The sequence below is a fragment of the Tubulanus polymorphus genome, chromosome 1 (assembly GCF_964204645.1).
Source record: "Tubulanus polymorphus chromosome 1, tnTubPoly1.2, whole genome shotgun sequence".
NCBI lineage: Eukaryota > Metazoa > Nemertea > Palaeonemertea > Tubulaniformes > Tubulanidae > Tubulanus > Tubulanus polymorphus.
In genome coordinates, this window is record NC_134025.1 from 25,488,250 (window position 1) to 25,502,939 (window position 14,690).

Consider the following 14,690-nt stretch of genomic DNA (forward strand, 5'->3'; position numbering starts at 1 on the left):
CCTAAGTCAAACGCTGACCACGCGTTTATCGGATCATCCGATTGGTTGATATTTTCGCGGTCAATCGTTACGTCAAAGCACCGCTTCGCGCATCCGCAAGCACGCGGGAAATCATTTTTGCATTCAGCGGTCGTCATAAAACGAGGATTTTCCGTAAAATATTTCAAATAATTAAGTGAAGCCAGGAAAAAATGCATGGTATGGTAGATAATCGATATGCGCAAATTTACCCACTAGGCGGTAGCGCATTCAATTGAATTAAAAGTGGGTCGATGGAATTTTCAATAACGCATACGCAGCCTATGTTTACGCTGCGCGACGTTTAAAATATCATAAATTAATTCCGGTATTACTGCTTATTGCACAGTATGTACCGGGTACTATATGCGACATTTATAGACGAAGCATAAGCTGTCGTTTTATATAAAATGTCTGTCATAAATGTGAATGATAATCTTATTGAAGAAAACTGGATGTATAGAATATTTGTTTCGTGAATTTTTGACGCTCCATCGAAGGAGTGAAATGGTGAGTTGATTATGTATCGATTGCTATAAGAGATCGTGGAATTTATTTCTTGCAAATAGTGTTTTTTTGTTACATTTTAGCGTGCAAATAATAAACTAGAGTTTTGTTTTCCGATAGGAAAGCCGTGCGCATTTGTTTCTTTAGAGGGTAGATTTCTATTTGAAACCCACGGGGTTGGTCCGATTTGGTTTTTGAGTTTTTGAAGAGACGGCACTTGCTTGCCTCATAGAGGTTGATTTGATATGTAAATTGTCGTATTGATGTTAGATTGGAGAGGTCGGTGCATGGGTGGGTGCTCTTAAATTCCACAAACATCACACCTCTCACACCACACCCAGCGCTGCCATAGTAACAGTGCTGCGTTAAAGGGTACTGTCAGTCGATATTTCAGACTCTTCTATCGTCGGTTTATTCTGTAATTGTTTTGTAACTGCATCAGCTGCGAATACACGCAAAATAATCAATCAGGCAAACATGAAGTGGATTCCAGTCTAATTAAACCGAGCTAATAATGACTACTGATAATGCTGATGAGTGATCGAAAAAGGTAGGTTCATTTACCACATAACCAATACTGCCTTTATCTAGAATTCTTACATTATTTACATTATTCGTATATATTATGGGCGATGGATTATAGGGTTGTAATACGAGAGAAAGCGGTTTCCAGATGGGAAAATAGTTCTCCGATCAACCATTATCTATAATCGATGAGAGAAATATACTGATCAACTTGGCATGATTCTGGATACGGAATCGAATGATTGATCGGGGAATGCAGATGCCAATGTCCAGTGTGGTGGACAGATTTGCGGGCGGTCACTAATCGTCAATGTTCGGGTCGATATGCGATGCTCTATATTGCCGATATTGCGAATGAAATATTTATGGTGTATACCGTATATTCGCTCATAGACACACATGTTACCAAATGCAGATTTTCTAAATACATCCCGCGTTAATATATATGTGCGAATACTCAGTAAACCACCGATGGGATCGAAATCACAGTGTCTACATTATAAACCACTTGATGATTCTAATTTGCAGCCCAGACGTGGTTCAATGATAGTCGGAATGGTTCGTAATTTAGTGAATCATCAATTTAAATGACGTCACTCTAGTTGAAGTAGGGTTGATTTTGATGTATTTTTGATCAACCCAGTGATTTGATAGATATGAGGTTGACAATGTCGACGTGATGTGTCAACATCGACATATTCTCGTGTACGTACGAAGACCCCCGAGGTCGATACGACCAAAGGCACCGCCAACGCGGACCTGGCGTTTGATTTGAATGATCCTTCTCTAACCGTGTGGTTCACGCCCCTGGCCCCTGTACCAATCATACTCTCGACGAGATAGAAATACAGTATATCACAAGAATTCCGTTTTTGATTCATTTGACAATACAAACATACAATTTTCCGCAATTTTCAGATGACGATCATGGGGTAAATCAATTGTGACGTACTTATTTGCCAGTGAAAATTACGAACAACTATGAGCTTTTTCAATCAGTACAGTACAATCATTAACTTCGAGGAGCTTCCCGAACCTCTTCAAACATGGGAACTCGACGATCGAATCGGAGAAGGAACATATGGCGAAGTGTTCGGCGCAAAGAACCGGAAAACGGGTAAAAAATGATTATACAATTATTGCAGAGAATTAGGTTCAAACAATTTCATACATCAAGATATCGCACATCAAACTGTTTTTGCAGCGGAAATTGTGGCCGTGAAAATTATGGAGGCAATTCACGAAGTTGTTGAAGAAATCGAGGAGGAATACCGCATATTAAAAGAATTAGGTGGCAGGTGCAACATACCACGATTCCATGGTATATATTTGAAGAGGAATGACAAACCTTCCGATGTACAACTATGGCTAGCCATGGAGGTAATTTTTGGAAAAAAGATTGTCCAATGAAGCACAAATATCTACTTCAACTTTGAAATTAAAAGGCGTAAATCCATGTAAATCTTCCAGCTGTGCGGTGGGGGTTCAGTGACAGACTTGGCGAAATCGGAAATTAAGGCAGAACGTCGGCTATCAGAACAAGTTATTGCTCATCTCATTCGTGAAACGATCGATGTAAGTAAAAAGACCTCATGCGTCGAGCAATTGAAATGCACCGAATATGGAAGTTAGATTATATCATTATTACAGGGTTTAGTTCATCTGCATAAGAATAAAGTAATGCATCGCGATGTCAAAGGCCACAATATTCTTCTTACGAATGATGCCGAAGTTCGTCTGGTAGATTTCGGTATGTTTTTCTTTAACCAGTTATGCCATTTTTTTCATAAATTCATAATCTAACTGTATGAAATAACAGATTGTCTACTAATTTTCTACTTAAAACAGGTGTATCTGGACACTTGAAAACAACGCATGGTAGACGCAATACTTCTGTAGGAACACCGTACTGGATGGCTCCGGAGGTAATTTTCGAACTGACGAACAACGAACATATATTTCTTGATTGTTTTGGCCCCTTGAAATAATGAGAGCATTTCTAAGAATTGAATTGTTCGAAGCATGATTTAAACGTTTGACTTCTTTTCATCCCACTGATCTTGTATAGACTATGTTCGGATCTATCTTAATTGTCAAAAATATCGCCCAAGGCTTTCAATGAAAATTGGTGGGTGGCCCCTTACATCCTTTGGCAATCTACAAGTATAGGTAGCTATCGTTCATCCATGGATAAGGTAACATACATTTACAACTCAATTCCTCTGGTTCATAGATTTAGCGATTATCTGTGTTGTTGATTTCAGGTTGTAGCTTGCGAACAACAAATTGAATATGAATATGATTACCGCTGTGATACTTGGTCTCTGGGTATAACCGCTATTGAATTAGCTGATGGTGAACCACCTCTTACTGATCTTCATCCTATGCGAGCTTTATTCAGAATACCGAGGTTTGATGAATTTATTGCCCGCATTGCACTGACTGTTTTAAAGCCTGGTGGTTACTTCATTTTCTATTCAATTTTTAAGGAACCCTCCGCCCAGTGTGAAAAATGAAAGTGACTGGTCACCGGAATTTATTGACTTCATAAAAACGTACGTTCAAGAGATTTTACTAGATCTTCCAATAGATTGAAAGCAACAGATTATTTTTACACCTTTTTGCCATAACCTGTAAGCAAAAATCGATCTTAGTCCCATAGTGGTCCTGAGGCTAATTTCCCGACTAAAGTCAACTTATACTACTAAATAAATTTTCAAAATTGAGGACATGAAAATTGATCTTAACATGAGCTGTTTTGGTGCACCCATGAAATAGGGCAAATCAGTAAATCTTATTCGGTAATTTGTAGGTGTTTGATTAAAGATTTTGAACGTAGACCGTTTGTAAAAGACCTGTACGACCATCCGTTTATAAAGAACTCTATCAGCTCCAAACAAATGGTTTGTATACAGCTTCATTCAGTGAACAGTTTGATATCTAAATCTCTCATTAGCAAGCGGTTTAAAAATGCTTTCGATTCATAGGTTGTCATTGAAATAAAGGAAATGATGTCATGCATGGGTCGAGTTTTCCACGAACCTGATACAACTACTAAACACGGCAGACTGAAGTCTAAACGAAAATCGAAAAAGAATTGCCCGAACGCTTTTGACGATTTAGCCATGTTACAAGAACTGAATGAGGTGATTAATGCCGTTGTGTTTCCCAATGATTCATTATTCGCTCTGCGGAAGATTGCGAGGGATGCGCGGGAATTCTAAACATTGGTTGTAGATGTGACCATACCCAGATGACATAAAGAATTGTTTTTATTACAAAAATGATAAATGTATTTGAAATTAGGTATGTTTTTCAAGAGAGAATATTTGATGTCCCGAGGCTGTCGGCCTGCTCTCACACCGATCGTTCCAAGATCGACAGGAAACAGTTTTTATATCGGCCACCGAGGTTTTTTAAATGACCGAATATCTGACCTTGATTTCTCTTGCTTTCGATTACAGGATATCATAGTTACTCATTTACGGAATAGATTTAAAGAAACGCTTATATACACATATATCGGTGATATTCTATTAGCTGTCAACCCATTTCGACCCCTTACCATCTATAGTGATGAGGTAATCTATATTTTCACCAAGTAAAATTCATTTGATTCCTTATTCTTTCCGTGCATATGTTGCTATTTTCTTTTTGTAAAGTATTCGAAGATGTATCAACACGCATCGAAAAACGAAAATTCCCCACATATTTTTGCGATAGCCGATCAAAGTTTTCAGACTATGGTCCACAACAATCAAAGTCAAGTAAGTTTTTTTAATTTCAAATCAGTTCTATTAGCGCTTCATGATAGAGTTTTATTTCTTATGTTTGATGTTTGAATGAAAATATTTCAGTGCATCGTAATAAGTGGAGAATCGGGCTCAGGGAAAACTCAGAATGCAAACTATATCATTCAACAACTCACACAACTTGGAAAGGTAAATACTCGTTGACATGCAGAACGAAATGTCACAATCCAAAAATGTCAACGACTTGACACGTGGGGCGTTTTATCGGTGCCAAACTGGTCTGAAAGCAATCGATTTTGTTTTCACATTCATTCCTGATCTTGATTTTACTTTTTCTTAAAGGCTGACAATCGAACACTAGAAGATCGTATCCTACAAGTGAATCCATTGATGGAAGCGTTCGGTAACGCTAGGACTAATATCAATGATAATTCCAGTAGATTTGGAAAATACTTGGAGATGACGTTCACCGCAAGTGGTAAAGTAACAGGAGGTATGTCACCTTTTTTATCAAACGTCTAATATTAATTGCAAAATACAACATCACGATAGCACAAACGATAGCGATTTCTATTTGCAAATTATTTAATATTTCTTTGCAGCCCGGCTATCGGAATACCTGTTGGAGAAGACTCGCGTTATCAATCAATCGCAGTACGTATTCAGTTCGGAGATCTACGATATTTGCGTAATGAATTTCTTCTCTTCTTTGCAACTCTAAATTGCTAAACTATTCGTTTATTTTCCAGCGGAGAAAGAAACTTCCACATCATGTACTATATACACGCGTATTTGTCGTATGAAGACGTGGCAAATGTTTACAAGATACGAGATTACGACCAATACAGGTACGCGACCTTTGAGTAAATTATATTTTTCAAAAGATTTGATAAGTTGGCGCATCTAGATTATTCCCTCAACGATAAATAAGAGATTGGGAGGTCGTTGGGAGAATTTTAGAAATAAAAGTTTCTTTCTGACTTGAATTTCGTTTCTCAGATTCATAAAAGACGCTGATCTGACTACTGTAGAAGTTAACATCAATAAGGTGAAATTCAAAGCTATTCAACACGGTTTTCAAATCATTGGGTTTAAACCACAGGTATATATTGCTAGCTCTGAAACAGATATAATTTCAAAATGAACAATTCTCATCTATACGTGCGTACATGTAAAAAAACTTATTTTCTCTAATCTGTTTTAGGAACTTAACTCAGTTTATAGTATCCTTGCTGCCATCCTACATATCGGTAATATAAAATTCAGGGTTAAAGAGTCGAAGTTTGCAAACGCCGGTAGCACAGTCACTAATGTCGAGGTTATACAAACAGGTAAAATCATGAAATACCACAATTCATATATCTTTTTTCTTGGTTATAGGTAAAATTATTGCTATTCATCCTTTTGATTTTTAGTTGCTAATCTGCTTGGTATAAATGGGGACGATTTGGTCGAAGCATTGACGACGGCAGGTCTTGTAGCTCGGGGAGAAACGATCGTCAGAAATAACACCGTACAAGAAGCAGCTAACGCCAGGGATGCCATGGCCAAGGCCTTGTATGGCAGAATATTCAGCTGGATCGTTTACAAGATAAACCTTCTACTGAAACCACCTAAAGCAAGACAGGAGTAAGTAGACTTCGGTTTATATTCATTTGATACATACATCTAAATTTCAACACGATTATGAATATCGTGGTAAGAAACTCACATTTACCGGTACTATACGCAAAGGGTTTGTTAGGATTCCAGCATGCTGCCGAATTTCTTCAATCACACTCGCAACATCAGTTATTATGGTTTTTTTTCGAGTGATTCATGTTCAAATTTTGTTTCTTACTTTGGCGTTTCTGAATAGCAAGTATACGGCTTTATTTAATGAGCTCGACGAAGTTGAAGACATGACTGTGGATCAACTATTATCTGACACAGCTTGGTGAGCGAGTAATATGCATGCATTGAGCCACACGTTTAATTAAGGATTTTTCTTGTATATTTTGCTGTCGTCAGTTCATTTTTCGTCGTTCATTGGTTCTTAAGGCATGCATTTTTCAAAGAAAATATTTTCCTTTTTCTTGTCACCTAGAAAAGTTTTTGATTAGGCATCACACATTTCACATTTCTATGAATTATCTATTTGAAATATGGGTTCAAATTGTCAAATTATCGGTTTAATTCACATTTTACTTAGATTTCATATCTCCACATCCCAGCAAACTAATTCAGGTTCAGTACTACAATCAAGCCATACCACTCAAGGCTGTGATCGGCTTTAAGTTCGAAGTCCATTTTTAGGCTTATTTGAAACTGTGGAACTGGATCCTATGATGTTTTTATACTGCGAAATTTCTAGCAAGGACACTGTACAATGGTTGTCGTTTGATTGTTTTGTGATACATTGTAGATATCAAGGATCTCTATTTGTGTTATGATACGTTTATGTCACGTTTCTTTCTAGCGACGAATGTACCACTATCGGAATTCTTGACATTTTCGGATTCGAGAATTTCGTGAAGAACTCATTCGAACAACTGTGCATCAACATCGCCAACGAACAAATTCAGTACTATTTCAACGAGCACATATTCGCCTGGGAATTACAGGAATACAAAAACGAGGGAGTCGATGGAAGTAATATTGAATTCACTGATAACCGACCGGTTTTAGACATGTTCTTGTTGAAACCACTCGGTTTACTGGCTCTACTCGACGAGGAAAGTCATTTCCCGAAAGCGACTGATCATACACTTGTCGGTTAGTTCACGTTCAATTTAGTAAACATATTCCACCGGTTGATGAAGATTTGTCTAGATAAGTAGCCGAAAACTAATGGAAAATGAGGCAGTGAGCTATTCTAAAGATATGTCTATGGAGTTTTTGCATATCTTCTTCGATTCTTATGCAGATGAATATTCCGACATATTATTTTCAGCAAAGTTCCACAAGAACATAAAGAACAAACATTATTCGAGACCTCGCGTAGACCGACCAATGTTCATTATACAACACTACGCCGGATCGGTAGGTTATCGTTAATTGACGGCGAGGAGCATTTATCTTTTAGGAAACTAAATGAAAAGTGTTCATCATCTCATTAACACTAGGTTCAGTATGACGTCAATGGGTTTTTGGAAAAGAATCGCGATCGCCTGGCTCCTGAAATCGTTCAACTGTTGAGAATGTCGGACAATCCGCTGTTGAGGACTTTATTCCAGAATCCTATCACAAAAACTGGTTCGTAAAGCGTATGAATAACGATTTGAGTGATTTGATAGTATTTAAGAATTTTTGTTCGTTTTCTAGGAAGCGTAGCCTATAGTTCACTGAATAATTCAGCATCATCGAGTACATGTTCAAGTAATATAACATCACCAGGAAGTACTGTAGCATCATCAACTTTCACTTTGAGCGTTGGTACTCAGCGGGTATGTCGTTCTACCATACTATTCATAAATCCACTTTTATTGCATGATCATTTCATTTTTCATATGCTTTACTTGGATTTCTATATTTAGTCGAATTCATCTTATGCCAGTCAGTCGAGATGTACACAGACCGTGGCAACCTATTTCCGATATTCGTTGATGGATCTTTTGTCTAAAATGGTTACTGGTACACCACATTTCGTCAGATGTTTCAGACCGAATTCCGAAAATGCGCCATGCAAGTTCGATGACGCTAAGGTTATGGCACAATTGAGATATACAGGAGTACTTGAAACCACGCGAATACGAAGACAGGGTTACTCACATCGACTTAGTTTTTCGGAGTTCATTAAAAGGTAAAAAGAAAAATCATTGAAGTTATTTCATTCAAAATAGGATTCTTTAAAGTTATTCGGTTCTCTCTACAGATATTATATACTTGGGTTTTCTGTGACGTCAACAGTAGCTGTGACGAAAGAGAATTGCGTGAGCTTATTGAAGAAGTTGAGTTTAAAGAATTGGGCGGTCGGTAAAACTAAGGTAAATAGAACGTCAGAAAAATACTTTTCTCCAATGATCAACCTGTACAAATTAGCTTCGATGTTTCTTTGCGCCAGGTTTTCCTGAAGTACTACCACATCGAGGAATTATCGCAGAAATACGAAGAGATGAAGAACAAAATTATCGTTGTTCAATCGTATGTAAGAATGTGGCTGGCTGTTAGACACTTCATGGTGATGAAGGAAAGAATCTACAGTAGCGTTCCAGTTATTCAAAAGCGTACGGGATGATAAATTAACGAGAACTAGTTTTTTTTCCATTTGACCAGCATCAAAATTCATAAACTAACGGTTTACTTGTATTGTACGTTTCAGATATTCGTGGATTTTTGGCGAGAAAGCAATACAGTGCTATGAAGAAGAAAGAACTATCTGCTGTTAGAATTCAAAGCGCTATGCGTGGCTTCGCAGAACGCCGCAAGTATTTGGCCGTTCGTCAAATGTACCACGAAAACGCAACTGTGATACAAGCAGGTAACATTATTAACGTATAGATACTCGAACTTTAGATGGTCATCCATATCTGATATGATAAGTTGGTATTAATTTTTGTAGCTTGGAGAGGGAAGAAGGGCCGACAGCTGCTGCAAGTTCGTCAAAAGGAAGTTGATAAGATGAAACACACGGCCAAACTCCACAAGGCAGTTTTAGTGTTGCAGAAGAACTTCCGAATGTGGAGAACAAGATCTATCTATCAACATTTATGCATGTATAAATGCCAGAAAGAGACGCAAGCTATGTATTTTGGCAAACAGGTATTTCCTTATTACACTTCATTCTGAAAATTGATGATTGAACGATTGATTAATGAAATTGTAAATGGTTCTGATAAAACTACTTCTGTTTCAGGTCGAACTTTATGCTAATGGTTTGCATAACGTAATGGTCAATAACAACAATACAGGGAATGAAGAAATTGAACAAATTCCTGTCAAAGCAGGCAGTGCTAACTCTCAAACGAATACTCAAAATCGTTCGAATCTACGAAAGTGGCGCGAAGCTAAAACGCCATGGACAAAAGAAGATGCAAACTATTATAACAAGGTACATTTCAATATACCTCCAAGTCCTGAATCCGTCCACTACGGCACTACAGCAAATTCTGCGCCACAAGCTCCGCCTCCAGCAGCGCAAAGCCCAGCGTATTCCATGGCCAGCGTTAAACACGGGAAGTTAAAACAGCCAAAATCAAAGATAAAAGAAGAGAAAAAGTCGAAACAGGAAAATACACGGTTAGATGAGCAGAATACGTACTTTGGAAAAGAAGAAACTCGTCCAGATTGGTCTTCACCACGCTTCGCGATACCAAGACCTAAATTCAGATTAGACATCAATAGTGAAAGAGAAATGGACACCGAAAATGATCAGGTAGATGAAGAGAGACCTGATGATGAGTTGAAAATAAAACAGATTAGTTCATCTACTTCTAATGAATCGTTGTCGACATCAGACTATTCATCAGTATCGTCGAATGAGACGAGTCACGCGAAACCGGTTTTCAAACTTGGTCTATCCTCATCTAATGAATCTGCAGACGAACAATCGTCTTCAACATCGTCTGCGAGTAACTACGATATATCAATATTGCAAAAACTTAGCCCGTCTCCCTCTAACGAGTCCTTGATAAAATTGGAAAAACAATCGAAATTGAATGAGAAAAGTCAAGCGTCGATAGGATTAAGTCCAACTCCGTCGTGCGAATCGCTGAGACGTTCATCTCCTTCAGATGAATCACTGATTAATTCAGAAAAACATTCACATCATCAAAAGTCCCCTGATACCAATCTAAGGCCAGTGTTGAACCCCCTGGGCCAATCTCCATCTACTGATTCGTCAAAATATAGTCCAGATATGAAACCAATGTCGAAACACTTGAGCCCATCCCCATCTAGCGAGTCACTGAGATCTAATCAAGATCCAACCCCATCCACTGACTTGTTGAAATCAAAATTTGCGAATCCAGCGTTAAATCGCCTTAGTCCCTCTCCATCTACTGAGTCACTAAAATCATTTCAAGATTCAAAACCAGTGTCCAAACGCTTGAGCCCGTCCCCATCTAGTGGGTCACTTAGATCTAATCAAGATCTAAAACCAGCATCGAAACGCTTGAGCCCGTCCCCATCTAGTGAGTCGCTTAAATCAAGTCTTATAGAATCTAAACCAGTATCGAAACGTTTGACTCCATCTTCATCAACTGAGTCATTTAAATCTACGCAAAATCCACAACCAGTGTCGAAACGCTTGAGCCCGTCCCCATCTATTGAGGCGCTTAAATCTAGTCCTGTAGAATCAAAACCAGTATTGAAACGTTTGACTCCATCTTCATCAACTGAGTCGTTAAAGCCAGATAAACCATTATATATAAGGTCAAGGCAAGACCCAAAATGTCTGAATCAATCCCCCTCAAATGAACCCTTAGTCAAAGTAATTCCTGATGCTGTAGATGGTAATACGATAAAGCCAGTAATGAGGCGACCAAGTCCGCCTCACTTAACCGTATCATTGCATGCATCAGCTAAACGAGAAACCCAGCTCAGTAACCACTCCTACAGGGAGACATCACAGAGCAATGTGAAACTAGTATCAGAGCCCATAAAAGCACCAGTTAAACCTTCGAACCTTCAACTTACAGCAGAAACTAGAGTTAGTGACTGTGGTAGTCCGTCTACCATAGAACAACAAAAAACAACGGAAATATCAATGTCGAAAAGTAAATCATTTCAACATTCTCTTAACGTCTCCCCAATTCCTGGAAAAGATAATGCATTTAAGACAAAAAGCCAATCCTATGAAAGTGTCAATTGTGAAGACGAACCTTCGAAATTATCATCGGTGAAAACTGCGATAAGTATGTTTTCTCAGCCCGTTCAACGTGTCCCATCTAAATCACCGAAAGTCCCATCACCTTCACATTCTATTAAATTACTAGCAAAACAACCTCCCCGGGTTTTACCTAAAAAGATGACCCCTCCAAAACTCACCGGTCACGCGACTCCAACTTCGCCAATGCCACCAGTGATTCCGTCGTTAAAACCAATCCCAAACCAAAATATGAGGAAATCACCCATTTCTCCCCCTAAACCAATAAAGGTTTTGCCACCGGCCACTCGCCCAAAACCTAAAGGATGTGTGGTTCTTGATAAAAGTGTATCGTTGAATAAAACGAATGAGAAAACTGATGCTTAATTTACGTGAAATAAACGAAAAGGTATCTCTATAAGATATTCTGCAGGGCTAGCTATGGTGCTTTCGTAATTATTTCGTTGATTTTTGTTGTTTATTAGAAATAAACTGTATTCGAACATTGAACAACTTTTTTCGGCGTTTTTGTACTGGTTTTTGCATCGATTCTTGTTCGTTCGTATATAATCTATCAGGCTGCTTACCTTTAAGTTTATTCTTTTCTCAATTTTTAATGTTTATGTTGTAGAAATGGCAAAGCGTTTAATTATCAATGTTGTATAAATGTACTGTGTATTCTTGTAACTGTAGCCACCATACATCTCTAGTTGAAAAGCAAAAATAATCGAGATTTGATCACTTTGAATAACGATAGATATTTGCTTTCATTTTTAGATCATCGCTGATAACAGTGCCTTTAAACGACCAAGTGAAAAGTGAGTAAGGTTCTAAACGCATTTTCATCGCGCATTTGATACGATATATCCGTGACTTTCGCACTTTTGTTTTCGAACAGAAATTCGAAGACTGCCGCCAGTCCAATTGAAAACGGGTATTATGACCGCATCGCATTAACACCCAATGCCATGCCTCGTATTTGGAATTACAATTACCTGCCAGACTCAGCCGGGTAAGTTTTCTGCTTACACGCTTTTGACTTTACCTTAATAAGCCTTTTTACAGTTTCCAGGCGCCATTTTTTTGGGTACCCGCCGGGTCCGCATTGTTGAATTTTTTGTCCCTATTTTTTCCCCGTTTAATATTTTTATTTCGTTCATATCTCTGGATTGGATAAAGATAGAAACAAAGTGAAAATATTGATTGACTCAGCTGATAATTAGTTTTTTTACTATGTTACTCAATCATAAAGTTAATGCAACAATGCGCGCTGGTGAGGTTATAAGCATTGATATCGTTTTCCCGATAATTCAACTTGAATTATTGCTCAGCTCATTCAAAAGTTCGTAATTCTTACAAATTTTAATCTACATTTTTGAAATTTTCAGGATCAATAGCCATCTATATGTGGTCTTATATACTTTTTACCGTTTTCAATTATCTTTATTAATTTTTAAGTAATTGCGAGTCAAACTTCCAAAACACGTTTTCCCGGGTCCCCTGGGTGCATCTTTATATCAGGAAATTTCACAATTTCACCGTTTCCTACTTTGTTGAAAATCAATTTATTAAGTAACCATGGAAATAAGGGCACCTAGGTTTTTGAAAAATGGTTATTAAAGATATATATTCTCTAGGATTTGTCAAAATAAACAAAATAACCCAGGTGTTGCTTTAACCAGCTACCTAGGTTCACAACAGATCATTTTGTCCAACGTGTTTCATTCGATTCCAAAACTGCACGTACGGGTATACGATTGCAAGTGTGAAAGTCAGACATTATGTGGCACATGTATGAGAACCACAGTCTCAATGCTGCGTCGCATTGACGTCGCAAATTTGCATGGCTACTTACGTGAAGTGGGCTAATACAGACCTTGTATGATGAAAACTGACTTAGAATTCGTGCCAAATCTCAAAACAACTATCAAACACACGAGATCAATTTTGACAGAAAGTAAACGAATGTTATGTTCCTCAATATATACTAATATATTCCAAAGTTCCAATCTTTCCAACACAATCGACTAAGCCTAATATATTCAAATTCAATTTGAAACACCTTCCAGCTCGTGTCACGATCAGTAATAAAGATCGAACATCGAACGTTCTCAAAAAAGCAAACCCGATCCAACGGTTTGCAAACGTCAAGTTTGACACAACCGTGGCTGCTTCCATTTTCTCGTACAGTTGCATCATTGTGTTGCTCTATTACAGGGAGAGTGACGGGGAAGGACGTGTCCTTCATAACTATCAGGAGGTATCGGATTTATACAGAACGATAATTGCCCAAACAGCAGCCTCAAAATTCATTGCAAAGTAAGAGTTATTTTTTATCAAAGGGTTTTTGTTATTTTTATGCTGCACAGATATCCCCGCCATAGCATAGCCAACGCCTTCGTACTGCTGAAGTATTTTACGAGTAAACATTGATCTGGATTGATTAGTAACGATGAGTAATTTGGAAAAATGATCACCGACCATCAAAAGGGCTCATTATCGGGTGATCGAAATGTCTGCAGTAGTGCATGTGTGTGAATGGCCTTTTTGTGTTTCGTTTTTTTAGTCAGCCGGTTTACCAACAACGTAAAATGACGAAAAGTGGAAGCGATCAAAGCTTACCCTGGGACGCGCCTCTTCGATCAGCGCAGAAGAATGCATCTGGTCTCCCTAAAAGGTGAATATGACATTAAGCTAGGCATCTAAATGAAACCAGTCATTGAAAGACGAATATCTATTGATGTAAATCGAATTTCTCTTTAATAGACCTGCCTGACAGAAGGAGGCTCTCTGTCACTAATTTTCCATAGGTACGACAAAAGCTAGTGTTTTATCATTTTGCAATTTCAGTTTGTAGAAATTTTCCCAATCGTTTCCTCGGTATCCTGTTTTTTTTTACCTTCTGCATTCGTTTTTAGTTCTAGTCCAATTTCCATGTATCGCATTCCGCATCATATATCTGATAAAGCAATGTGGATGAACATATGTTTGTATATTTTCAGGGTTTCGTCACGCGCTTTTCCGCCTGGTGCTGTCACACAAATTGAACTTCTTGACCAAGAAGCTAAACTTTAGCATTTATATTCATGAATACTATAATATTT

At 38.0% G+C, this 14,690-nt stretch overlaps 1 protein-coding gene across 1 annotated transcript; it reads left to right on the forward strand.

Moving 5' to 3' along the window:
• Window positions 1-413: 413 nt before the first annotated feature.
• Window positions 414-14,661, forward strand: LOC141914767 (myosin-IIIb-like). The gene is made up of 35 exons (XM_074806063.1): window positions 414-528; window positions 968-1,075; window positions 1,969-2,167; window positions 2,255-2,430; window positions 2,521-2,625; window positions 2,701-2,800; window positions 2,899-2,975; window positions 3,315-3,460; window positions 3,540-3,605; window positions 3,863-3,953; window positions 4,038-4,196; window positions 4,515-4,631; window positions 4,713-4,817; window positions 4,908-4,991; window positions 5,145-5,295; window positions 5,405-5,456; window positions 5,552-5,650; window positions 5,802-5,904; window positions 6,007-6,133; window positions 6,218-6,431; window positions 7,261-7,556; window positions 7,735-7,823; window positions 7,907-8,036; window positions 8,106-8,227; window positions 8,318-8,583; window positions 8,656-8,767; window positions 8,845-9,007; window positions 9,103-9,261; window positions 9,343-9,542; window positions 9,637-9,831; window positions 12,364-12,404; window positions 12,485-12,598; window positions 13,804-13,905; window positions 14,153-14,263; window positions 14,589-14,661. Exons 3-35 carry the CDS (start codon window positions 2,032-2,034, stop codon window positions 14,659-14,661), a joined length of 4,281 nt encoding a protein of 1,426 aa, XP_074662164.1. The 5' UTR covers window positions 414-528; window positions 968-1,075; window positions 1,969-2,031.
• Window positions 14,662-14,690: the final 29 nt, after the last annotated feature.

What these genes read in the sequence shown, in the direction of transcription:
- LOC141914767 (XM_074806063.1), top strand. Translation starts at nt 2,032, where the DNA reads ATGAGCTTTTTCAATCAGTACAGTACAATCATTAACTTCGAGGAGCTT. An exon ending in AAGTGGTAAAGTAACAGGAG is followed by an intron (nt 5,296 to 5,404) that starts GTATGTCACCTT and finishes ATTTCTTTGCAG; the next exon opens with CCCGGCTATCGGAATACCTG. An exon ending in ATGCAAACTATTATAACAAG is followed by an intron (nt 9,832 to 12,363) that starts GTACATTTCAAT and finishes TTTCATTTTTAG; the next exon opens with ATCATCGCTGATAACAGTGC.